Here is a 26449-nt window from a genome sequence, read left to right on the forward strand (position 1 = left end):
CGTCTCCCCGAATTGACGAAATTTCAGACGCTGCCTCTCGACGAATATTCATGGAATCCGCGAAATACCTTGTTGTTCGAGAAAACAATAGTTGAAGAATACTGCTTTCATTAGAAGTATGAATTAAGGAAGACTGAAATGAGCTAGATGGGAATTAAAAGCGATTCCGTCGCTTTCGAGGAAAGCGACATTTCGGCGGAAATTTTTAGGTTAATTCTGAAAGCTTTGGAAATACATTTTCATCGAATGCAAGGGTTTGCGATGTCTCTTCGAATTATAAAATAATATAATATAAAATTATTATTATAAAATTTGTTGTAGTCTGGATTCTTGCCACAATATTTTGTCATACTCAAACCATCGAAAATCTGGCAGAAATATTTTATCCGTATCCTCTATGGTCCAAATATACGATGGTTAAAAATATTTCAATAGAACAATTCTGACATTCTTAATTATAATGAACTAGCTCAAACCTGCGGCTTCGCTTGGAGAATATTCCATAGTAAAACGCTGGCTAAGATACAATTAGAATAATTCAAGAAAGGAAATGAGCAGAAAAACAATAAACCTCAAAATGAAAAGAAACAATATTTGATAATCAACATAGAAAAAAAAACGAAGAAGAGTAGATGCTGACCATGATTTTGGTTTCATTTGACCTCGTCAGATTAACACAACTCCTTCTCCGATGGAAATATGCTCTGAGGAGTTCAAATGAGACCGAAACCATGGTCAGCCTCTACTCTTTATCGGTGGAACATTCTCCATTTAGTTGTCCTGACTGTGACAAATTGGATAGTTCGATTAAGATCGTAACACTTGTGGATATTCATTTCAACGGGTGGTATGCATCTGAATTAATTCTTATTGTTGTATTAATTGGCAAAACACTCGATAATTTGACCTACAGTATATTTGCTGTGTTGAAAAGTTTAAAAATTAATATTATCGTGATGCTCACGAAAGCCATCAAATGCTCTTTTCTATAGAGATCTATCGCTGAATGTGTATTTCTGTGAAAATGTGTCTAGAAACAATAAATTTTCGAAATATTAACTATAGACTACATCAGCGTCAAGAATTAGAAATACTTATTGCAAATTGCATTTTTAGAAGTTGAATTAAAAATAACATCTGGCAGGTCAGCAGATCAACCATTTCGATTTGCCCCAAAAAAAAACATAATAAAACCAATCAAATAAATACTTAGGTCACAAACACTACTTTTGGCTATCAATTGAATCGGTACTATCTACTTCAGTCGGTGATCGGTTCTAACCTCATTTCTGTCGATATTGTCAAACTGAAGTGCATTTGTTGCTTTGTTTATTCTTATTATTTTCAATATATTCTGTACTGGTTCTTTTACACTGTAAATGAATATAACGTGGAGTGCAATCATAAATGGATTGCACTTTCTAAAGAAGGCAGGTGAATAATAGAAGCTAATATAAAATCAACAAAACTAACGATCTGAATCCAACTAGCAAACCACCACCATCACTCTAAGTGATGATAGAAATACTACTGCGTCGAGAAAGTGTACATGCAGCCCATGGTTTAGGCCTTATTTGCCCTCTACAGAGCAACACAACTTCCATGCCGACAAAATTGGAACGAATCGATGTTAGGGTGTATTCACTTCACTTTACACCCTACCGCCATCTTACAGGAAACGAGCACCAACGCGAATTACTTTGGTAATTTTAAGATTGAAGATGGTAGCATGCATCATTTGCTCAAATTCTCAGATTGCAGCAATCGTATATCACGAAAATCAAGCAAGAATAGAGAGCACTGAAAACGTTCGACTTTGTGGTGTAACAGTTACCTCAAAAATCGAAAGCCTTCTGGATAAGACATATGAACAAAATTGATTTAGATACATAAAACCCGCCCATACAAAATTAACAAATATTACGATCACTCAGAAATACAATGCTGACCAAGGTTTCGATCTCCATTGACCTCGCGTGACTCCTCACAGCATTCACTCTTTCTTGACGAAGTTGTATTTCTGTAAATACTTCGAGGTGTTGATTTTCTATCAAAGACGTGACTTTGACTCGTACAAATATTTTAACACTAGATTCTTGAGGTAAAAAAAACACTTTTTTTCTTTACCACTTTTTTCGAATCGGTACGGTTTAAAAGATACAGGCAGTTGAAGAACCACAAAAAAATGTCATTTTCAGTCTCGTTTTTAGTTCTATCTCACAAACGGTTTTATCGAATGAAATGAATTTGGAAATACATACATTTTTTCATTTATTTGATGAAACTTCTTAGAACACAACACAAGATATCACATATCACCCACGTCTTCCAGTTTTATCATTATGAGCGTTAGGGTATCATAAAAAATACCAAAAATTCAAAGAACCTAACTCTTGAAACTAAGTATTTGACCGTTTTTAAAATGAAAGTATTTTCCATATTTTCTCGTATAATGCGCCATTTTCAAGTAATTTGATGTTCAAAAATTAAAAAGTATCTGAGAAATTTGATGAATTAGGTACTCTGGTTGAACACAACTCTGTTCAAAAAATCCGCAGATGTGTAGTGTAGTGTCATAGATTTAGCTAGATATTCTGAAGGTAATTTTGTTTTTCAAGGGGTGGCGTAGCTCATTGAGAAAACTCAAAATGGATATATATTTTTATCGGGGCCGAATCGGAAAAAATTGTATAGGAGAAAATGTTTCTTTTGATTTCAAGTATCTACTGTAGAAATATGTATATGTACAAGTCAAAGACTCACCCTGTATATCTGTATAAAAAAATAAATAAAATTTAATTGTCATGTGCAAACCGTTAGGCGAAATGCGAAATATCCTAACTAGGGTTATCCCAGGATAATACTTCCTCCCACAGGGCCCGGAGGTGGTGGTTCATTCAACCCCTTACAACTCATTCTAAACGGAACTGGTCGTAAGAAACCTATAATTCTCCGACATTCCGTGCCCGAAAATTCCTGCATCAATTAGAGAAGTTGTTTGCAGATAGAATTCTCGACATCAACTATATTTCACCTAAATGGATTTCCATTATCCGGTAATCAGCGAGAATAAATCATCTTGCGGCATGAACTACGGACCGTGTCGGCACGGTGCAGATCTTCCCGTGCCCGCTGGTGCCCTTAGTTAATATTTCATAAAGTCGGCAGGATCCGCACGACAGCACGCTATCGAATTCGCCATCCTGACGGGCCGACAGAAAAATATGCTGTACAGGGCTCAGACAACTGCAATATTCGTCTATCTATGTTGACGAGACGGGCCTATTAAGAGGCAGTAATTGTTGAAAATGGGTTCAGGTATGTCCCAATGTAAATGAATATCCCAGGTTGTTCCTCTTGGCAGAGTTGTGCATAAGGAGAGCAGAGGCTAAAATGATTTTTCGATCATATCTCCTGTCAGTCTTCAAAATTTCAATAAAAGCAGTTGATATGAATGATGAATTTAGCTGGATAATTAGCGTCATGTAATAAAATATGAAGGGAAATAAAAAATACTATTTTGTGTACGTTGTGTTAAGTAAGATGCCTCATATGGTTTATCTGCCTGAAATGGCAACGGTCAGCAAGGCTGCTTCCATGAACAAAATAAAAATTCCGCCTATTAAAAATTGAGCAAACTAGCTCCGGATGGCCACGTATAGTACCCCAATTTTGCGGTGCGCTTATTGACCGAAGCAGAAGCCCCACTCTCAGTGTTTTCCGAAGTGGAAAACTGCACATTCTTCTTATCGTTCTCTCTGTTCACTGTTGAGGTCATTTCTTGTTCTCACTTAGATTATTGTGAAACCTCTTTAACTGTTCACCCAATCAAAGCGATTTTCTCTCAAGTCGTCTCAGTCAATTCTGGTGCTAATTTTTTCAACATTGAAAGTAATGTACTCTGAGTCTTTTCAAAATTAATAACTTAATCATTTTCATGTTCTTTTCATTTTTATAAAATAAGTCAAAATCATTTCAAACAGCCTTACTAGTAGGTACTGTTCAATTTATATTATATTTTATAATTTACATAGACTTCAGAACTCACTAGATTTTCTCTTATGGAAATGGGTATGTATCACTAGAATTGAATCTTCTCACGTCTTTCTCATTGATTATTAATACTGATTTATGGTCTTCTCATGATCATCTCTTTTATTTGAATCAGTTTATTTCATTTCTCAGCCAACACTGTTAACCGCTCAATTACATATGACTAAATATTGTTGTCGAGTTTTAGATGAATGAGTCCCTATGTTCTCCAGGATGGACCACGGATTTAGTAGTTTTCCTTCAGAACGCGATGTAAACTTCTCAAATATGGTTCAACGGTCAGTTGTAAGCCATGATACTGGTTGACAGTCTGCTTTGGTAATCGTGTACACTCCCAATTGGTTCCTATGGTCTCTCATTGATGACCAGACATACGGCCGTTTTCAATAAACCTGTCAATCCATTGTTTCACTCAATGAAGATAGAAAAACCATGTGATTTCGTTTTTATGATCTATCTGTAGGCATATCTTAGAATGACTTCTTTGAACCCTTTGGCGTTCACCATATTGATAGTGAATGGAAAAGAGAGAAAAGTTTCACCAAAAATAAGGCTCTCTTTTCTATTCACTATATTTTAGAATGATTACCAATCGTCAGTAAGTGAAACGATGGATAGATAGGTTCATTGAAAACAGCCTTCTCATTGCAATTTATTATTCTAACATTCTGTATTTTCGATGGAATAAAGAGCTTCTCGCAATGACTTTTAATTGATTGCTCTGTCACTGTAGACGTTGTGTTAATTTTTAATTTAGCAAACTTTCTCAAAGTCTGAGTCTGACCTTAAGTGACTTCTCATTTGAACTACTCTGGATTTTCTCTTTATTTTAGTTGAATAATGTCTCTATGAGTCTATAGATATTGTTAGTATTTGTTTTTATTACTGTATGTAGCTTCATACAGGTGACTTTTTTATTTTGTGATTGTGAACGATATACAATAAATGTTTTTGCAATACCATCTCCAACTCAATTATCTGGTAATACAGTCCACTACTCTTTATTACAAAAACAACCCCGATTTTGAAAACTGCCTGTTTGAACATCTTAAAATCAAGGTTTAATATCGAGTGAAGCCTCCTCTAATCCTTCGTAGTGCTCTACTCGTCGCGAAATGTTCGTCAAAGAATTGGCGAACTGTCGTAAAGTCTGCAGTGCGTCAGATGAGCGGTATAATTGCTGTGACGTTGTAGACTAGACATGTGCAAAACAAGTTCCACCTGGAGACGCAGCGCGCCTATCCACTCGATAACTGCCATGCATTTCTATGTCCTTGACAATTCTGTGGTGTGAACGAGCATTATCGTCGAATAACAAAAAATTCGAAAACAACAGAGAAGAATTCAAGTCACCCGAAACTCTAATCTGAAATGGAAAAAAAACAAAACGACAAAAATGCAAGAAATGAAAAACTGACTTCAGTAGAACTTTTGATCTGAAATTCATAACCCATTTAAAAAATTTGAAATCTGAAACTGCGTGTGTAACCCTTAAAACCATCCTGAAATTTCTATATGGGACAATCATCAACCACAGGTTTTATTGCATTCACAGCTGAATACCATCTGAAGAGGATACTATTGCTCTTAAACAATTTTGAACAGGCAATATTTTCCTGAGAAGATAAAAAAAAACCAGGAACTATATTCGAAGGATCAATTACTAGATCTTTGTTGAAAATATTGCATGCATTCTATTCAGACTGCCAAATTTCCTTCTCGCTTTTATTCAATTTAAGAAATCATTGAACCGTACAGATTTACGTGACTGCACTCTGGAAATCGTTATCGCCTGAATATTTATAATGGATAATTGGAAGTGAACCCGGAAAGGAGTGAAATTAATTTCAAGAATTCAGAAGGAATATATGGGTCTGTGTCGGTACAATGTTGGAAGAACTGAACTTGAACATATCTGATAGTTCTGGTAATAATTTTCATAGCTCGATTCAGCTCTGCATCATTTTTACGTATGTACAAAACGTAGGCAAAATTGGTGATACCTGAACTACAAATTTTCAACCCAACGAGATATAGAAAAATGTACCATTCATGTCGTCTTTTTTCGAGAAACTTATAATGCCATAAACTGCATTCTTCTTTTGTTTTTGAGTTATAGGTCAAAATTTAAATTTGGGCGATTTCAACTTTGGTCATTATATCCGTTTCTGTTTGTGCTAGGATGTTGAAATGAAGACATTATACAGACACTTTTTTGATAGCAATCCAGTGGAGTACTATTATTTTTTCCTACAGATTTATTTGCTGAGCTATAACATAAAGTTGTGTTGTTTCTCATGAAAACAGTAGTTTAAATGACTTAAAAAGAATAGCCATTTTTTTACCGTTTCAGAAATATATTATACAACACCCTCAGTCTTTCTAAGTCATTTCAAACTACTGTTTTCATAAGAAAAAATATATCTTTATGTTATAGCTCAGCAAATATACCTGTTGGAAAAATCATAGTACGCCACTGGATTGCTATCAAAAAAGTGTCTGTATAATGTCTTCATTTCAACGTTCCAGCTTAAACAGAAACGTAGATAATGACCAAAGTTGAAATTTTAATTTTGACCTATAATTCGAAAACAAAAAAAAAATAGAGTAATGCAGTTGATGGCATTATTAGTTTCTAAAAAAAAGACGACCGAAATGTGTCCTGCATTTACCTCTATCTCGTTGGGTTGAAAAAGTTGTAATTCAGTTACCACCAATTTTGCCCATCCTGTACATGAATACTATCAAGCTAAACGGATTAACAATATGTAGCCGCAGGAAAGAAACAAAACTTGGTCTGCCGTTCGAAGAGAAGTCATATCAGCATCCTACGAAGCACTATGAAGTTTCTGCAGGAAAGCATTCCTAATTTTTCCTGCGTTTTTTTTTCTAGTATGCACGACTTTTCGGAAAAAAGTTGAAAACAGTTTGTTATCTCCAAGTGGATTCCCCACCCCTTTCAAAAACATCAGGGTTGTCTCTTATTGTAACGCGCTGTATCCTGAAAACTAAACAATTCCAGAGAAAGCCCTACAGAAATTTTGCGATTTCAAATAACTAAGAGAAAAATATCCTGAATTTGTTCGCAATGTTTATGGAACAACCTGTATAAGAGAAATTTTATCGAGAAGTAGAATAAGCACTTGAAGGCTGTGGAATACTACTTCTATTGTTAAAATAAAGAATAACCTGCCATGGTTGAAAGCACTATGATCCCCAGAATCCTACCAATTACAAAACATTTTTCTTTAGAAAGTTCGTTTACTGGGGAATGTTATGAACTATAAAACCCCGTTTTTTTGAAGAAAAAGCACACAAAAGGCATATTTATTTCTATAGGGTCAAAAAAGGGCGTTTGAGTCATTCTTCGTGTTAAATTCCACATTGAAACATTACAAGTGAGCAACAAAATGAAGGAATATCACACTACAGAAACTGAAGTTCCTTCATTTCACCCAGTCGTCCAAATTGAGCCGTATGCTAAATAACACATTCAACCCGAGTGAAAACATATTCACCCTCCATCCCTCGGAGTACATCAAAACTCATCAGAATTAATTCTCGGGATTTAATCGCCAAATTCCAGAGACCTCCTCCGAGTATTCGGGGTTATTCATGTTTTCACCCTCCAAGATAAACATACAAATGTTCATTCCCACGTCCTCTAGAATCGTCACCCCCTCGCGCCAACTACACCTAGCGGAATCTGTCCGCTAATTCCGGGAATGGGGCAATTCGAAATGAATTTCGCCAGATCGTCTAGCCCTTCTACGCATCGTCTTCGAAGGGAACGTATGTAAAGTTCGCCGCTCAGGGAATACGACCATTAAATTCACGTAACTACGTAGGCCGTGAAATGCGGTAAGTACCCCGCGCATCTTTCCAGAGGACTACGTTCATCAAGGAGCGGATTAAAGGGGGTGTTACAGCTATCACCATAGAGTTGGATCCTGAATTGTATTTATTACATGCAGGGTATTCCTGTCCCAGAATGATTTAATAATCCTGAAACACCTCATAGTAGCGCTTTTGGTTGCTCAGGAAAAAATAAGAAAACCTTATCGAAAGACCGGTCCACACTACTCGTGCTCGTGTGACTCAGGTGGCTCGCGAGTAATGTGGACGATAGCTAGAGCAAAAAGACAAGCGCACGAGCTTACGGCTCAAATGGCTCCGCTTTTTGTAGAAAGGTACATTAAAGGAATAGATTGCAATGCTCAAGGAGCCGCTGGAGCCATGTGAACGAAGACAAGCCTGCAAATGAAGCGGATCCTCGTGAGTCAAAGCTTGACAAGCAACTGACAATGATAGGTGGAACACAGCTGCGAGAGAGAAGAGCCACACCAGCCTACTAGATCAGCTCAAGATGGACGAGCACGAGTACGAGCTCGAGTAGTGTGTACTGGCCGTAGAAATGTCTTTTTCTATTGCTCCACATTGCGCTTTTCGGAGGTATTACAAATAAATCAAATCCTTCGGTTTTTCCGTAGTAAAATATTCTTCATCGAATATACGAGGATATATTGATATCTAGTTAGCCTAGACCAGTTCCATGCACAAACAAATATTGCGTTACCATAGCAACGAACAATCATTAGAAGTGTCAGTGTGAAGTTTGAGGTCAAAAAATTAAACCAGAGTTACGAAATAAATTAAAAGAAAGAAGATGTCCGATCGGAAAAGCCAGTTTCTGTGTCAGTCCCAGAAACTATCTACGCAGTTCAGACCGTCGAATTGGGCTAAAACGGATATCTGAAGCACTGCATATTTCATACAAACGCGTTCATCATAAAGTTCACGTCAATTTGGACATGAGAAAAATTGCTGCAAAATAGATCCCCAAATGTTGGCCAAAAGCGTGCAAGGGTAGAAGCATCGCGTTCGGTCTGCGCTCGATTTGACAACTATGTAGGTTTCTTAAACCGAATTGCTACTATGAATGAGACTTGGGTACATTTCAACGATCCAGAAACAAAGCAACAATCGATGGAATGGCGACACTCTGGTTCTCCAAGACCTAAGAAGTTTCGTGTCCAAAAATCTGCTGGAAAAGTTCTTGCTTCAGTTTTTTGTGATTGCCATGGGGTAGTCATGATTGATTTTCTGGATAAGGGTAGAACAATAACCGGAGATTACTATTCGACATTACTGACCACTCTACGGAAAAAAAGTGAAGAGAAAGGACGCGGGAAGCTATCCAAAAGTATTTTGTTTTTGCAGGACAACGCCCCTGCACACAAATCTCATGTTGCCATGCAAGAAATTCGTGATTTAGGGTTTGAATTACTAGAACATCCCCCTTATTCACCAGATTTAGCTCCATCCGACTATCATCCCTTTCCTCAACTGAAAAAAGCAGACAATCGATGGAATGGCTACATTCTGGTTCTCCAAAACCTAAGAAGTTTCGTGTCCAAAAATCTGCTGGAAAAGTTCTTGCTTCAGTTTTTTGTGATCGCCATGGGGTAATCATGATTGATTTTCTGGATTAGGGTAGAATAATATCCGGAGATTACTATTCGACATTACTGACCACTCTACGGGAAAAAAGTGAAGAGAAAAGACGCGGGAAGCTATCCAAAGGTGTTTTGTTTTCGAAGGACAACGCTCCTGCACACAAATCTTATGTTTCCATGCAAGAAATTCGTGATTTAGGGTTCAAATTACTAGAACATCCCCCTTATTCACCAGATTTAGCTCCATCCGACTATCATCTCTTTCCTCAACTGAAAAAAGTTTTAAAAGGTCGTAAATTTTCTTCCAACGAGGAGGCTGTGGAGGTCTGGTTTGCAGAGCAAGAAGAAACATTTTTTTTTTAAATGTCTAGAGGCGTTGCAGGTTCGCTGTAATAAATGTTTCCAATTAAGAGGAGAATATGTTGAGTAATAAAATATTTTGACATTGAAATTTTGTTTGGTTTTATAGTAGGCTAAGAATTTTTCAATATATCCTCGTATGTATACAGGGCGAAGATTTGACTTAAAATTAAATGTGTAATGTATATTTCAAAAGAAGATGCCTGAGGTCCAAAGAAACGCTTTTTCTCTCCATCATTTTTTTCCAATTCGACTCGGTTCAAAAGATACAGTCTGTAGAAAATCCTTTAAAATATTTAATGTCAATTATATCTCACAAACGATGCCAAAAATTTAAAGAACTCATCTCTTATAAGTGAGTTAATTGCTCACTAATGAATATATGACTATTCTGAGAAATAAAAGATATTCTTCATTCAAACCAAAATTTTGCGCTTATTTCAAATGGCTCACCCCGTATTTCATTTGTGCATTTGATTTTGATAGCAAATATTTCAAGGGTAATTGATTTTGCTATCGAAGGCAAAAATAAAATACTGTCTGAGCCATTTGAAATAAGCCCCAAATTGAAGTTTGAAAATGTCCTCAATGCGTTGTCCCGTTTCCAACACCTAGTAGAGTTTTGAGTAATTATGATAGATGCAGTGTCTATTTTCATCATTCTAATATTTACAGCCAAAATCTCATTCTACAAAATTAATTCCATTCGAAGTTATCGGGTTTTTCCTCAAAGCCTCAAATTTACGAAAAAGCAAAACAATCTCAGAAACGGCAAACTTTAAGCCCAGTCAAATGAACTAAGTCTTATTTTCACCATGCTTTCCGAATCTACAGTAAAATAAAGGGTGCTCCATAAGAAAAATCATATATTTGGTTCCTACTACTTTTCTGAGACACTATGTATATTCCAGAACAATTTCAAAATATAGTCCCAATTGACCTTAATGATTTCGTGAAGATTTCACTGCGTAATCGAGATCCGCGTCATAATCTCATCTCAAAAACTTCCAAGATGGTTTTTTCCCCAAAAATGTCAATAGCTATATTTAGACGTTCATCCAGCTAGAAAATATTTTTTTGGTAAATTCCTTATTTTTTCAGTGCTTTTACAAAAAAAAGAACTATCAATATGTCTTCAATTCATAATTATTGTTTCAGATGCAGTTATAATGCTCCTGCAGCGGTTCCTCATAAATTGGGCTTTACTGATTCCTTTGAGACCATCGGTCTAGGTATGTCATCACCTTCACGAAGAATAATCATAACCCACAACTTAAGTCTGCGTGAACCCACCATAAATGCTTCTATCATAGTGTAGGTATCAACCAAGAGTTTCATTCTGCTGTAACTGATATGAATCTATGCCATCTGTGCTGGTATCGATTGAAATGTATCGAAAAAAAACGTCCGGTCGACAGTTTTTAGGAACAGCGAATGCAGCAGCTATACATCAAAACCTCAAAATGATTTATAACGCTATTCCACAACACTATGGATCTTCTCCAGTAAGCAGTCGTAAAACCTTTCACAACAGAAGGGGCAACAATATGGCAAGGCATTTCATTTGGCAAATAAGCCAGAAATTCTCATAATATTTTCGAAGAGAGCTGGAAGGTTCGGAGGAATAGTGGCCATTTTTGGATACGGCTTTTCATAATTTGAATATCATTGTGCTGTAACACATCAGTGAAAATAGTTAGAGAAACATTTTTGAAAGTACGTGAATCTCCTTCATTTTAAGAGACACGGCAAGTGGAAAGGAATCAGAGTATGTTGAAATATAGATTTTCATTACTATGGAACTATACCTAGTGAGACTCACGTGAGAAAATTCATTGTGGAATATTGGTTATATTCTGGATATACAGAATATAAGTAAAAGTAAGGAATAAAATTTTGTATTTACTATTTTTCGTAGGAGAATGATTGAAGAAGCCAATTTCTATTTCTATTCCGAATTATATTATTTACGAGGGATATTCGGTATATGAATTTTTTCTTCTCACGAAATCATTTCAAAATAATCATATGGAAAATGAAGTTGGAAATACTATGCGAAGAAAATCTAGATAGTACTTCACATAAAGTGGAGTTCCTTCAAGTGACTACATAATTATGCCAAATTTGGATGATTTCAAAAAAATCGTATTGTAACGTTCTCGGGGTTAATCAAATTGCCTTTTTTCTTTACGTCTTATTCATTTACACAACTGATTTATGTACAAGGACTTGCTCTTATTCATTCACACACTCACTAATTTACCTCTCCCTACTTTGCACTTTGTAAATCTTTGAAATTAACTGCTCCCTCCGCTCCCTACTTAAAACACTAACTGCCCCTCGAGCCCACCGCGCATCTTTTATGTCGAAACGCCCCTGTTCGGGAATATTCTCGCAGCACCGAGAGCGTTATACGAGATGTTCCCGATATTTTCGAGCGGCACAGGGGCGTATTTACGGAATTCAGGCGTTACAATATGATTGACCTCAACCAATTTTCATCCAGGAATCGACTCCTTAAATAAAAGTACAAAACAATTAATAATTAAAAAGAGTTACAACAAACAACAATTGAAATCTCATATATCTGTTACGATTAATGATAAACTAATTTGGAAAAAATCTCATAAGAATTCAGTTATTAACAGAATAATTTTAGTGACAAGGCGCGAGGTGCGATGAACCAATTTTTTCTAATAACTCTCCCCGCTCTCTCTGTCCTCTACATACAGGGTGTTTCTGAATTGATGCGAAAGATTTCGAAGGGTGATTCTTTCGCAAAAATTAAGGGGGTCTTTCATAAAACTTTTTGTTCAACACCCCTCCAAGTTACAGCCCTTAAAAATTAGGTGCAAAAAATTATTTTCATATAATATCTCCACTTGGAAAATTAGCGAAAATCAGGACAATAAAACTATTTGTCATATGACTTCATTTGACAGCAGCTTACTTGATTTTTTTTTTTTAATAAATGATAAGTTCTATGTGAATTTATGGGAAAAGAGTGAGCAGTATTTTATTTTTTTGTGATCAAACTAACAACTTTGTGATAGAAAGTCAAGACATAAAATAATTGCAGATTGAGTCTGTCTTTATAAATCAATTTTCTAAATAGGAAAATATAGGCGCATTGAAAAGTTCTGATGCAAAATATTATATGGGTTGTTTTTTTCTACCCCCTGTGATTACATTTTTGGGTAACAAAAACACTTAAAAACTGCCATTTTATTAGCATCAGTTATCTGCCAAATTTCATTCTGCAAAATTTTTTCACAGAGGATATGTTGAATAAAAACAAATTTCTTTACCTAATTTTAATGGACTGTAACTTGAAGGGTATCGAACAAAAAGTTATATGAAAGACACCCCTTTGCTAAAGAATCTCCTATTGAAATCTTTCGCATCAGTTCAGAAACACCCTCGGAAACAACCAAACGCTTTTTTACTATTAATTGAATTATTATGTTAGTAAATCATCTTTCGTTTTGTTCTCTTTGCAAACAAATTAATCGTAATTTATATGTGGACCTTCAATTGCTGTATGTTGTATGTAACTCTTTTTAATTAGACATTATTTTCTACTCTTTAGTTCAATCTATCTAAAAGTAATTACATTGTGTTTTATTCAATTTTTTTCAGAATCCCAATATCGAAACTGATAACTTTGACTACATCATTCTATAAAGGTGTAATTTAATTAAAATTTTACAAATTCGTTCATTATTAATCAAACATAAGTACGGCAATGTATTTTTGACGTCCAATCTAGGGCATAGGTATTGTTTGCTTCGTCTTCTGTGATTTTTTATCGAAATTTCAATAAAAAGCGGAACATCAGAAAGGGATGGTGAACACTAGGCGAAAAACATTTTCTAAAATCATTGTTGGAACATGTCAAATTATTTCACATCTACACAAACTTACCAGCATAGGCCACCGCACCATAAGGTACACCTTGGCCCTGCCGAAAAATCTGAATCGTCGTAACCTCCTCAGTTTTCTGTCGTTGAATCCCATATCACGCAAAACCGAGCCATTTATCGGCGGCGACACGTGTCAGCAGGGTCCTTCCGTCCTTTTCATCTGTGCGACATACCCGGAAACGCGGTCCGCATCGTCTCTCCAAGGAGAAGCAACCCGATTCCTCCAACAGGTCGGTTCACCGGAACTCGGCACTTATCACACGATTCCGTGAAAAACTAGCGTTTCCTCAACCTCGCCGGCTATCCAGTTCTCCCCGAGATAATCCAATCAGTTCGAGTGGAAGTTTCCGGCAGAAATGTATGCTGGCTATCTTCCGGACGATGTTTTCATAAAATTACTTCTATTTACGTTTATTCGCTGCATGCGAAATCTACTTTCCTTAGTTGCTTTCTTTAATGGCAGAAATAGGGTACGAGTGGAGAGGGTGGATAGAAATGTACGTCCGCCTATCCTGAGACGTTCAACTAACTGGTATAAGTCATTCAGAAAGGGCGGATTGAAATCGTTCTGAGTCGCATCGGAATTGTGAGGAATGAATCGCGTGTCTGGGAAATACTGCATTTTGTCATAGACTAGCGGAATTGGGAAATGTTCCGTAGCAAATTGGATAAGATACTGCAATGCTCAAGTAATGATTTATTCATAATTGGTAAAACGTCGAGATCTCTTTCATCTCTGAACACTCGAAGTACAAACTTGAATTAACTCTTTGAAAGGACTCTTTGGCTGATGCTTATTGATTGGCAGTTTATAATGGCACGTTATTCGTCAGTGCTAGGCGGTGCAGTGCACTGGGAGCACCAGACGCTGAGCAGGAAACCCAGCATAGAACTAGGTAAAGAAAGCAAAAAAAAAAGATGATTGAACTATCTTGAAACATATCATAAAAGAACTATTGAGCACTGCGAAAAAACTACAAAAAAAATCTGTCCCCTGCAGGAAAATCACCTATAGTTGGATTTTGAAGATTAGTTGTTAGAAAGATAACAAGGTTTTATGAAGTATGCACTTTCAGCGGTGGGGAAAGCGTCTGCAGGGTCTCAAAGATGTGAAAAAAATATCGTCAGGTGTATATACTCGTGTCTCTGATAATAAATTCATGTTAATCTGACAGTTTGCGTGGTGGGGCTGGCCGTACGGAAGAATTGAAAATGGTAAAAAAAAATTTTTCGAGCGTGTCAGATTTTTAGAGAATATGTTAATTGGACCCAAAGGAACCTTTTTTTCAAGGGACTAACAATTCAGATGTAACGAAAGGTCACAGCGGTCCTCTGAAAATGCAAAATAAATCGTTTCTTGTACAGGGTGGGCAAATTTCGATGTTTTAGCACTACAGCTTTTGAACCAGAGGAGATCTGATACCCCATTCTCGTTCTCTTTTTCTGAGAAACTAACAAGAGTAGTAGTAATTTTTGGCCACCTTCTTTTGTTTTCGAGTTATAAGCGAAAATTGGAAAAATGGCCATTTTGAAATAAATTTATATCTCCGCTAATACTGATGATAGAGCTCTGAAATTAAAACATTATACAGGCACTTTTTTACGTAGAATCCAGTGGCGTGCTCGCCTTTTTAGCAGAATTTTTAATTACGAAGCCCAAAAGTTATGTTTTTTTGAATGGGAACACTAGATTTCTGTGCAATTTTTTGAAAGCTTAATTTTTACTGATTTCAAAAATATATAACATCATATGGTTTGCATCAATATAAATAATAGAAAATGGTCAAAAACCTTTTTTCTCAATATTTCTATGATTTCAACTTTTGATGAGAATAGAAAAATATAGAATCTTATTATTACTACATTCTCCTTCTATAAGTCCTTTCATTTCTATGCTTCCTACTCAATTTCTCCAAGATTCAAATTTTGTGAAAATTGGTAAAAAGCATAGAAAGAATAACATTGCCGGAAGGAGACTGCTCTTATTATAGGAAGCTCTATTTTACTGTGCTCGTCAATAGTTGAAATTATGGAAATATTGAGGAAAAAAGTTTTGGACCATTTTCTATTATTTATGTTGATGCAAACCATATGATGTTATATATTTTCGAAATCAGTAAAAATTAAGCTTTCAAAAAATTGTACAGAAATCTAGTGTTCCCATTTAAAAAAACATAACTTTGGGTAATAGCTTCTTAATTAAAAATCCTGCTAAAACGGCGAGCACGCCACTGGATTCTACGTAAAAAAGTGCCTGTATAATGTTTCAATTTCAGAGCTCTATCATCAGTATTAGCGGAGATATAAATTTATTTCGAATTCGCCATTTTTCCAATTTTCGCTTATAACTCGAAAACAAAAGAAGGTGGTTAAAAATGACTTCTACTCTTGTTAGTTTCTCAGAAAAAGAGAACGAGAATGGGGTATCAGATCTCCTCTGGTTCAAAAGCTGTAGTTCTAAAACATCGAAATTTGCCCACCCTGTACATACTCGAGCGTGTCAGATTTTCATACATTAATCTGACACTAATCCCAGGGGGTTTTCTTAATCTGACAGTTTGAAGATGATAACAAGGCATTTTTTTGAAATATTTCCCTTCCTTATCGTTTCTGTATTCATTATGAAAGTTGTAGATAATAAAATTCTATACAACTTTTGTCTGAAGCAATTTTATACACTCTTAACCATGTTCGAGTTAGAGGGGGATAAGGGCGAGGAGCTCAGACACACATGCGACAGGCCAAGGTCAATGTAGAAACCCACTCTTAATGTGCATTCATCGCCAAATATCTCAAAAACGTACGGACGTAGAAAAATTGCTTCGGACAAAATTTGTAGAAAATGTTATGCTTTGTAGAAAATGTTATGCTCTACAACTTTATAATGAATGCGAAAACAATTTGAAGCCCAGGAGGGGAGATAATTCAAAAAACCTGATTTGTGTGACCTTTATGGCCAATATTTATTGCTTCGACTTGCTGAAGCTGTTAGATTATATTTTTTTCGTTATTCTTGAATCATCCTCAGCTTAAATTCAATTAAATTGTCAGATTAAGAGAATATATACTTTTCAACATGTAATTAAACACATGCATCTCAATCTGACAAGCTCGAGTATGTACAATGATCGTTTTGTTTACTATTCTGACAGGCTGACCTAGACAATTCCACCTATATACAGATCTAATTTTTGGTAGAGGTACTATACAGGGTCTAAGGAATCTCCCTTTATATTCATCTGTCGCACTCGAGTAAATCCCGAATTTCCCTCTTGGGTTCCCCAACTACTAGTGCATTGTAATTTAGCGAACGAAACTAATTCTGATATATTACACCCGCTGATGTACAGGTATCCCAAATTGTTCGATTTCCGCTGTTTCTGATGCTTCTGGGTTAGTTTTTTTGCAAAAAGAAGCATTGGCGAATTTATAGACAAGTTTCATATCAGAACGATATGGAATCACAAAAATACATCACTTTTCAAATTTGACAGTTTATTCGAGAATCAGTGTTTAGGAACGTATGGTAATATTGCCTGGCCAGCAAGATCACCAGACCTGAATCCTTTGGATTTTTTCATATGGGGATATGAGACATTTCCCGTGTTATGCTGTTTCAAGAAAGATATCGAATTTGTTTACAGATTAATAATACTCAATTCGAGAACTTTCTGTGAGTTGTACTTGAATTTATTATAAAAAGTTCTGCTCGATATTCATTGGAATAAATTGAAATACGAATTACCTCATTTTATTGTAGTTATAGATGTTTCAGCTGTGTTTCTTATTTAAAAAAAAGAAGTTATTTCTTTTCACCCTCAATACAAGACATAAAAAAGTGGAATAAAGTGTCGTATTCCCAGTGACAAAGTGCCTCTAGAAAGTTTTTATCGTTTTAAGATATATTTTCGAAAATAAAAAAGTTATGACAAAAACCACAAAATATCAGGATCGATTGATATAATCAAGGCAATGGAGATATCTTGAAGAGTTTTCCACATATGGACATTTAATGAAAATCGAGCCTAAGACTTCTCTCAACGTTTTTACCTATCTAGTCCTAGTCTTGAAGTACCAGAAACAGCTAAAATCAAGCAATTTGGCATACCCTGTGCAATCAACAAATATCACGAGACAAATCAAATTAGCAAAACACTTTCATTCAACGTATCAACAGAAATACCATTCCGCCGTGGAAGAACTATGCTGACCATAGTTTTGATCTCATTCGACTCCTCGTGTTGTGTTGCTCTGACGAGTTCGAATGAGACCAAAACCATGATCAGCATCTACTCTTTCTCCAGGAAATGGTATTTCTGTTGATACGTTGAGTGAAGTTGGTCAGCTAATTCGATTCGGTAACATTTGTTGATTTTGTGTCAGCAATTAATTTCGTTTACTATTTATCTGCGCCTAAAAAAACTTTAAATAGGCCCGGTCGCGCTGGCAAACAATAGAAATGAACAAAAATATTCAGTGATTTTAACCCAGACCCAGTCCTAGAGTTTTCATCTTCGTCCTTTTTTTTAACATTCAAATTTTATATATTTTTTTGTTTGTTTCATGTTAGCGACTAAACTGACAAAAATACTACTAGTTGAACACAAATATTCAAAATAAATTCAGTAATGGGGAGTTATTGGGGTCAATCTGGTCGTTGAGTAAATCCTTCGATAACTTTCATTTATTGATTTCCAACCTTTCTAAGAGATTCAGTTTCTGACTTTTAGTTTCTATATGTAAAAATCTTCGTTGAAGTTGTGCTTTGCATTCAACAGATGCTCAGCAAACGTAGAATTTTCTGTGCATTTTATGAAACAATTTATGTGTTCTAATATTCTTTTCCGAAATTTTCTACTAGTTTGACTTATATAAAAAAAGAACAATCACTACAATTAAGTTTTATAAACTCCACATTCATATTCATAAATCGTTTGATCTTCATTATTCTTTATGTGTTTACCCAGAGAATTTTCCGTTTCAGAAGCTAATTTGATACATTCCGAATACAAAGAGTTTGATATTTTTACAGAACTCTTTTCATAATAAGATATCACTTGATATTTGTGAATAGTTTTTACTTGAACATTTTTTTATTATTTCACAGCCCCACCTGGCCTATTTCAAGTTTTTCGCTTACACTTTTCGTTATACTACTTAGTTTGTTCTCCCTTTCTCTACCCTCCATAGAACAAATTACCTGCCATTCTTATTATCGGATCCTGCAAGCCTCAATTTTAGATTACCACCGTTCTTGTCGTGGATGTTGTTTCACCCTGAAAATCTGAAAAAACCTCGTTCCACCCAATTATGTGCATATATATCGAAAACAAATATTTACCGAATTGGAACGCTTTCCGCGCACAACTACCCTTCGCCCTGTTCTCTATTCTCGAACGAAATGGATTTCCGAACACCTTTTAGGCCTGATTAATCTTTGACAAGATCAAATTGGCCTCTTTATTGGGGCTCTGTTGCGGTCGTAATATCGGAGCGAGGGAGTGTGTGCGCCCTACCGAATTCATAGAATGAGGGGCGTTTTGCCCGAGTGAAAAGGCGTTATCGAATGGTTTTTGAGCAAATGTCATTAATTATGTGGAAAAGCTGTGGGGGTTGATGAAACTGAATTCATTACCAGTGAACTTAAAATACCAGCAAAATCCCTACTAGTTGGTGTAACTCGGATGTTGTGCTTCTATTCAAAGAGGACGAAAGAACATCAGATATAGAACATTGGAGACTTATATTCATTATCACACTTATACAGGGTGAGTCTTTGGATAGCACGAATATTTTCAAATTTCAAATATATTCTTGGGGTTGAAAGATATCCCTACGACTTATTCTGAGAAATGTATACAAGCTGATGATATTACCCTCGCATTCTGTTATTCTGATTTTAGATACATAGAGAATCTATCCACAGATTTTAGTTTTGAGTCTGTTTATGTCGCTTTTTCCTTTATCTCCTATAATATTTCTCATTATTCGATTGTTGGCTGATAATTGAAGATTAATCATGAATAAATAACAATCAGTTCCACATTCTATGTCCAAATTTGTCGCAAAATGGCGGAAGATCGGGGCCTTAGACTTATTACAGAAAGCCACTGTGTAATATAGTCACTAGAGTTGACTGAGCATCCGATTTTTGCTTCGATCATTTACCAATCAACTGAAGGTGAGTACAGACTGATTGACAGTAAATAACCTCTCTTTAATTCAACTTTTTTCGGTCAAAAAAAAGTTTCGTACAAAAGTGTCACGATTCACAACGAAATTTTTGGAAAAACATAATTTCATATACAACATAGGGTCTTTCAGAAAGCCTTTATAAAATTCGTCTTTCTTATTTCAAACTCTTTTATTTGGTTTTTTCATTCTCCAGCAGATTCTAGTTATTTTTCGAAGAAATCAAAATCAACTGTAAAAAGAGTATATGAAAAACTGATCGAAGAAGTAAATATATTCTAGACTCAGCATAAGAAAGACGAAAGAATGTATCAAACAAAATGCAGGACTGTTTGTCCACCACCTACAATCATATATACAGGGTGGCCATTTGAAAACGAAACAGACGAGATTACAGACGAAATAAATTTTTTCGATAGAAATGCTCGGACAGGTCGATTTCTGTTTCGAGGGGGACAACTTAAGATGTAGGTTACGGACGCATAGCGCTTCAACCCTTGCTACTACAACCCTCACCCCCAATTTTTGAATAGGGAAGATGGGGTGAGTGATACCTCATTTGAAAGGTATTTTTATACTGATTTCAGCACAGTAATTGTTTTTTCATTTTATGCATTAGTTCTCGAAATATTCTTAACTGAGTATTTGAAAATGAAGTGGTGTTTTCATGGCACTTGTAGTGTTTTTTTGTGAAAAATCGACATTTTGAGCTTCAAAACAACCATGACTGTGGCTTCCTTCCTCCAATCCACTGACATAGTAGTAATGGGCATTACTACCTTAACTACCTTAAGAGTCATAGTTACTTTCTGGGCGTATATCTACGTCAGAATGTTATAGTTGAATGAATTAAAAGTCACTATGACTCTTGAGGTAGTTAAGGTAGTAATGGGCATAGGACTATAGAGACTAGAGAGGCATACTTACTAAAAGTCACTATGACTCTCTTAAGGTAGTCCTATGCCTATTACTACCTTAACTACCTTAAGAGTCATAGTTACTTTTAATTTTTTTAACTATAACATTGTGACGTAGATATACGCCCAAAAAGTAACTATGACCCTTAAGGTAGTTAAGGTAGTAATAGGCATAGGACTACCTTAAGAGAGTCATAGTGACTTTTAGTAAGTATGACTCTCTAGTCTCTATAGTCCTATGCCCATTACTACCTTAACTACCTTATGAGTCATAGTTACTTTTACTTTTAATTCTTTCAACTATAACATTCTGACGTAGATATACACCCAGAAAGTAACTATGACTCTTAAGGTAATTAAGGTATTAATGCCCATTACTACTATGTCAGTGGATTGGAGGAAGGAAGCCACAGTCATGGTTGTTTTGAAGCTCAAAATGTTGATTTTTCACAAAAAAACTCTACAAGTGCCATGAAAACACCACTTCATTTTCAAATACTTAGTTAAGAATATTTCGAGAACTTACGCATAAAATGAAAAAACAATTACTGTGATGAAATCAGTATAAAAATACCTTTCAAATGAGGTATCACTCACCCCATCTTCCCTATTCTAAAATTGGGGGTGAGGGTTGTAGTAGCAAGTGTTGAAGCGCTATGCGTCCGTAACCTACATCTTAATTTGTCCCCCTCGAAACAGAAATCGACCTGTCCGAGCATTTCTATCGAAAAAATTCATTCCGTCTGTAATCTCGTCTGTTTCGTTTTCAAATGGCCATCCTGTTTATATACGGCAGTTAGTATTAAATGTGAGATTTTATTACTTCTCTCAATATTGAGTTAAGTTAAGGTATTCATTTGTTTGTTTGCAATATCTCATCTCAAATTCTTTTTATACGTCAGTATACAGGGTGTTTCCAAATTAGGCGTGAACCTTGGAGGAGGTGTTAGTATCTCTCATTTGCTGTCGTTTGAGCCATATTTATTGATAACTAAAAATCAACATTTTCCGAGATATTTGAGTCCTTGTGTTTTTCGAAAAATTTCTTACCTCACTTCATTTTTCGTCAATTTAGTTCTACGTTGACTAAGTTTGATTAGAAATTGGGGATATTTTCATAAGAAAAAGATATGATACGTATGGAAAAAGCAAAACTATCCTGTATTAGATGTTGAAAAAGAATTAGTATGATTTGAAAGTTGGTATATGAAGAAAACAAAAATCAATTTCTAATATGAATTTTGGAATTTGAAAATTGCAAGCAAATTGGTATTAGAAATTGATTTTTTTTTCTACATATACAAACTTTTAAATTATACCAATTCTTTTTCAACATCTAATACAGGATAGATTCATATCATATCTTTTTTCTGATGAAAATAATCCAAAATTTTAATCAAACTTGGTCAGCGAAGAAAAATCGACGAAAAATTAAATAAAGTGAGAAATTTTTTGAAAAACACAAGAACTCAAATATCTCGGACACTGTTGATTTTTGGTAATCAATAAATATGGCTCAAACACGACAGCAAATGAGTGATACTAGCACCTTCTCCAAGGTTCACGCCAAATTGGGAAACACCCTGTATATGTATGTACGCTAAATCAGATAAAAAAGGTTTTAAATTTTCAGGGAAATGAAAAAATCGAATAGACATTTCACTACTATTATATTCAGTTCAAAACTCAGTTGAAACCAGCATAAGCAAGTCAAATGTCAGAATCTTTCATAAAGACCCTGTATTACGCCCATTAATGAACAGGGCCAAGAAAATCGACGCAGGAAAACAGGGAGAGAAAAATTTGGTGAAATTAATTCAGCAAAATAGCCATTACATGGAGCGTACCTAACATTATACCTCTGTAATTTTATGGATGGCTTGAAACAACAGAAAGAAGTCAGAAATAAGCATTAAGCTATGGTTGCACTTGCTGCGAGTCAGCAAGTGTGGCTTATTACCATTGTTACCAACAATTGATTAACTCACTCTTTTCAGGGGGGAAATTGCAAATTTCGTGAATTACTACGTTTTCATTCACCCCCCGTGCAAATTCCATAATTTAGGTACAGAAGGGTCATCTCATGCTGTTGTATTCCAGCATTCTATCGAATAGTAAATCACGTAGAGATATTTTCGAGTTTCCTCTCTATATGCGAGATGGCCTCATATCGTATTGGCATGATGTGAATTTATATTTTTCAGTGTGCATATGGATGCACACTGCATAGGCACAAATTTTCCTGCAGAAAAATTAACGCGTCACATTGCACCAAACTTGACAAAGATAACGTGGCATAACAGTTATCGTCCAATAATTCGGACGCAGTTCTGTTAACATACTGATCAATTTCTCCGTAACTGGTGAAGCGATGGTTGAAATGAACAGATAACAGACGAATACAAGGTGAGTCATAAATGTGTACCGAGCTTTCTGGGGGTGATAGTACATTGAAAAACAAGTATAGTTTGATAAAGGAACTCATAGCCCAAATACATTTTTTATTTCACTTCCACATTTCTGATATTATTAGAAAGGGTGTTTTTAGAGGATGAGTCATAATTTTTTGGGACAACTTCTTCTGTTTTATTCGTTTTGGTGTCAGCAATTTCAATTTCAGAGTTCTATCAGGAGTATTAGCGGAGATATAAATTCACTTCGAAATCGCCATTTCTCCAATTTTCGCTAATTACTCGAAAACAAAAGAAGGTGGCCAAAATGACAACTACTCTTGTTAGTTTCTCAGAAGAAGAGACCGAGAATGGGGTATCAGATTTTGTCTATATCCTCTGGTTTAAAAGCTGTAGTGCTAAAACATCGAAATTTGCCCACCCTGTACAAAAATAGACCAACATATCAATTGAGGAGACGTTTAAATTTCGACGGAAACTTATTGCAACAATCCAAAGAAGTGATATTCAAACAGTACGAACACAAAAACTCCAGCACGATAATGTAGAAGAAGAAATAAACTGATCAATAGCCTAGTAGGGTTTACAGTCAGATGAGCCTACTGGTTGAGTTTAGTGGGCAAAATTGGTGATACCGAAACTACAACTTTTTAACCCAACGAAATAGAGGAAGATGAATGCCACCTTACGTTCGTCTTTTTTCGATAAACTAATAATGCCCTCAACTGCATTCCTCTACCTTCTTTTGTTTTCAAGTTATAGGCCAAAATTTAAATTTGGGCGATTTCAACTTTGGTCACAATCTCCAATAATGAAAACCTTATTTTTTATAGCAATCCAGTGGCGCACTAAGATTTTTTCAAGAGGTTTATTTGCTGAGCTATAACATAAACTTGTGGTTTTTCTTAGGAACAGTAGTTTAAAATGACTTAGAGAGAATCGCCATTTTTTCACGCTTCAGAAATATGTCATACATCGCCCCTAGTCTTCCTAAGTTATTTTGAACTACTGTTTTTATAAGAAAAAACATAGCTCCGCGAATAAACCTGTTGAAAAAATCATACTACGCCACTGGATTGCTATCAAAAAAGTTTCTGTATTATGTTTTCATTTCATCATCCCAGCACAAACAGAAACGGAGATAACGACCCAAGTTGAAATTTTAATTTTGACCTGAAACATGAAAACAAAAGAAGATAGATAGGAATGCAGTTGATGACATCATTAGTTTCTCGAAAAAAGACGATCGTAATGTGTCATGCATTTTCCTATATCTCGTTGGTTTGAAGAAGTTGTAGTTCAGGTATCGATTGAAATTTAATCTGGAAGGATTCTGCATGTTCTGAAAGTTTTTAGGGTCTTCACTCTCATTCTTTGGAACAAAATCATTTAAAAAATTGAAGTAACCAATTGGCTCTTGCGTAATTTCTTGCACTTATTTGTTTTGACAATTAAACAATTCAAAAGATTTTCAGAAATTGACATTCGTCTGATGAAGGAGTCGGATATAGACTCCGAAACGTTACGTTATATAATTATAATTTCAAAGTTCCTTTCTTCAGTTCATTGTCAGGCAACAATTCTTTCTACTTGATTTGCTCCTGACAAAGTAGTGCCAGAATTTGCGCAGGAGTAAATCGGTTATTTCAATTTTTTAATTGATTTTGTTCCAGAGATTCGGAGTGAAAACCCTAAAAAGTTTCAGAAGATGAAGTTCAGGTATCACCAAGCGGAAGCTGATTCCTCAGGGGAGTTCATCTTTTTAAGATTGCCATGCTGTATCAAGAATTAAAGGATAGGAATCACTTGCATTTTTGCGGCATCTTTAGTAAAAAATGTTATTTGATCTTGCTCTAATAATCCAAGATCCCAGTGCGACCAGACATAAGTTATTTTCACACAGATGAAACATAGTGCTCTCGAGCTCACACTCCTAGCTAAATAATTTTCATGTTTATGGGATGGTTCGTCACTATTTTTGTCTGAAAGATGAACTTTTTTATCGTTACTTCAGAATAATATCTCTCTTATCCGAAATAATGTGGACCAAAGTGATTTCGGATAATTGAAATTTTGATTAATCCAATTTTTTTTGGAAAATAAGAATTTAGGATGCCTTTATCATATGATAGAAAAGAAAATACGTAAAGTTCATTCATGTTTTGTGCAGCTTCAAAGCGTCTGGCAAGAATTTTGGTCCATTGTGTCACTTGTACATAATATAAGTTCAGAATAATATTCTTTAAAACATATTAAAAAATCAGCCATGTGGACATAAGTTAAGTAACACTTCTTTTTAGTTAACTCTGCCACCTGGTATCTGCCCAGGTATCACTAGGCAAGCTCCACAAGTTCGCAGGTATTCAAAGCGCATGAGAGTCTACTGAGATCTTAAAGTTTCATCTGTGTGAAAATAAGTTATGTCTGGTCGCTCTGGGAGCTTACTCTACAGGGTCTTTCGCGAGGAACCTCACCCATATTTATACGGGAAACTACTGAACGTATTTTCATGAAATTCAGCACTTATAAGTATTTCACGATGCTGATGAAATCTAAAATATTTTCAAGGCATGAGCACCTCCGGTTTTTCCGGAAATGACGTCAACTTCCGTTTTTCAAATTAGAACACCATTTTTTTATTGCAGAAATAGATTCCTTAGAAAATTTCAAGTTATTTTGATGTAATATTTTTCAGTTTTGGTTGAAAAATTCTCTCTGAGCGGGAAAATTCGAAAAAAAATCGAAAATAGAGCTCCGCTGAAACAAGAATAACTTCGAGGTTTTTGGATGGAAAATTTTCATTTTTTGGATTTTTCAAGATGTAAGATTGATGTATCCACTTCAAGAATCGAAATCGCGATTCATGATACAGGGGGTGAAAAAATCGCTTTCAAAGTTAGGGATGACAAAATCGTGAAAAATCAATTTTTTCAAATTAGAACCCCATTTTTTTATGGCAGATATTGAATCTACGTTAAAAAATAATGTGAGTGTATGCATCACACCCTTGCCCTAAAATGGATATTTTCTGAGTTATTCACAAAAAACTGTTTTTCGTCTTGAATTTTCAGCTATTTCTTTTCTCTTCACGCCAAAAACTTAATACGAATTATCACCAAATTAATAGTAAACACAAA

General features: G+C 35.4%; 1 protein-coding gene across 7 annotated transcripts in view; it reads right to left on the reverse strand.

Moving 5' to 3' along the window:
• Window positions 1-26449, reverse strand: part of LOC123319500 (disks large 1 tumor suppressor protein) — a 693102-nt gene that overhangs the window by 347525 nt on the left and 319128 nt on the right. The window contains exon 1 of one of the 7 annotated variants that reach the window (XM_044906519.1): window positions 13794-13901. The exons of the other annotated variants lie outside the window; for them this stretch is intronic. Coding sequence (XP_044762454.1) covers window positions 13794-13886 — 93 coding nt within the window. The 5' untranslated portion in view covers window positions 13887-13901. Of the gene's footprint in view, window positions 1-13793; window positions 13902-26449 lie in introns of those variants that run through there. 7 annotated transcript variants of the gene reach the window in all.

Source organism: Coccinella septempunctata, chromosome 8, assembly GCF_907165205.1.
Source record: "Coccinella septempunctata chromosome 8, icCocSept1.1, whole genome shotgun sequence".
Lineage (NCBI taxonomy): Eukaryota > Metazoa > Arthropoda > Insecta > Coleoptera > Coccinellidae > Coccinella > Coccinella septempunctata.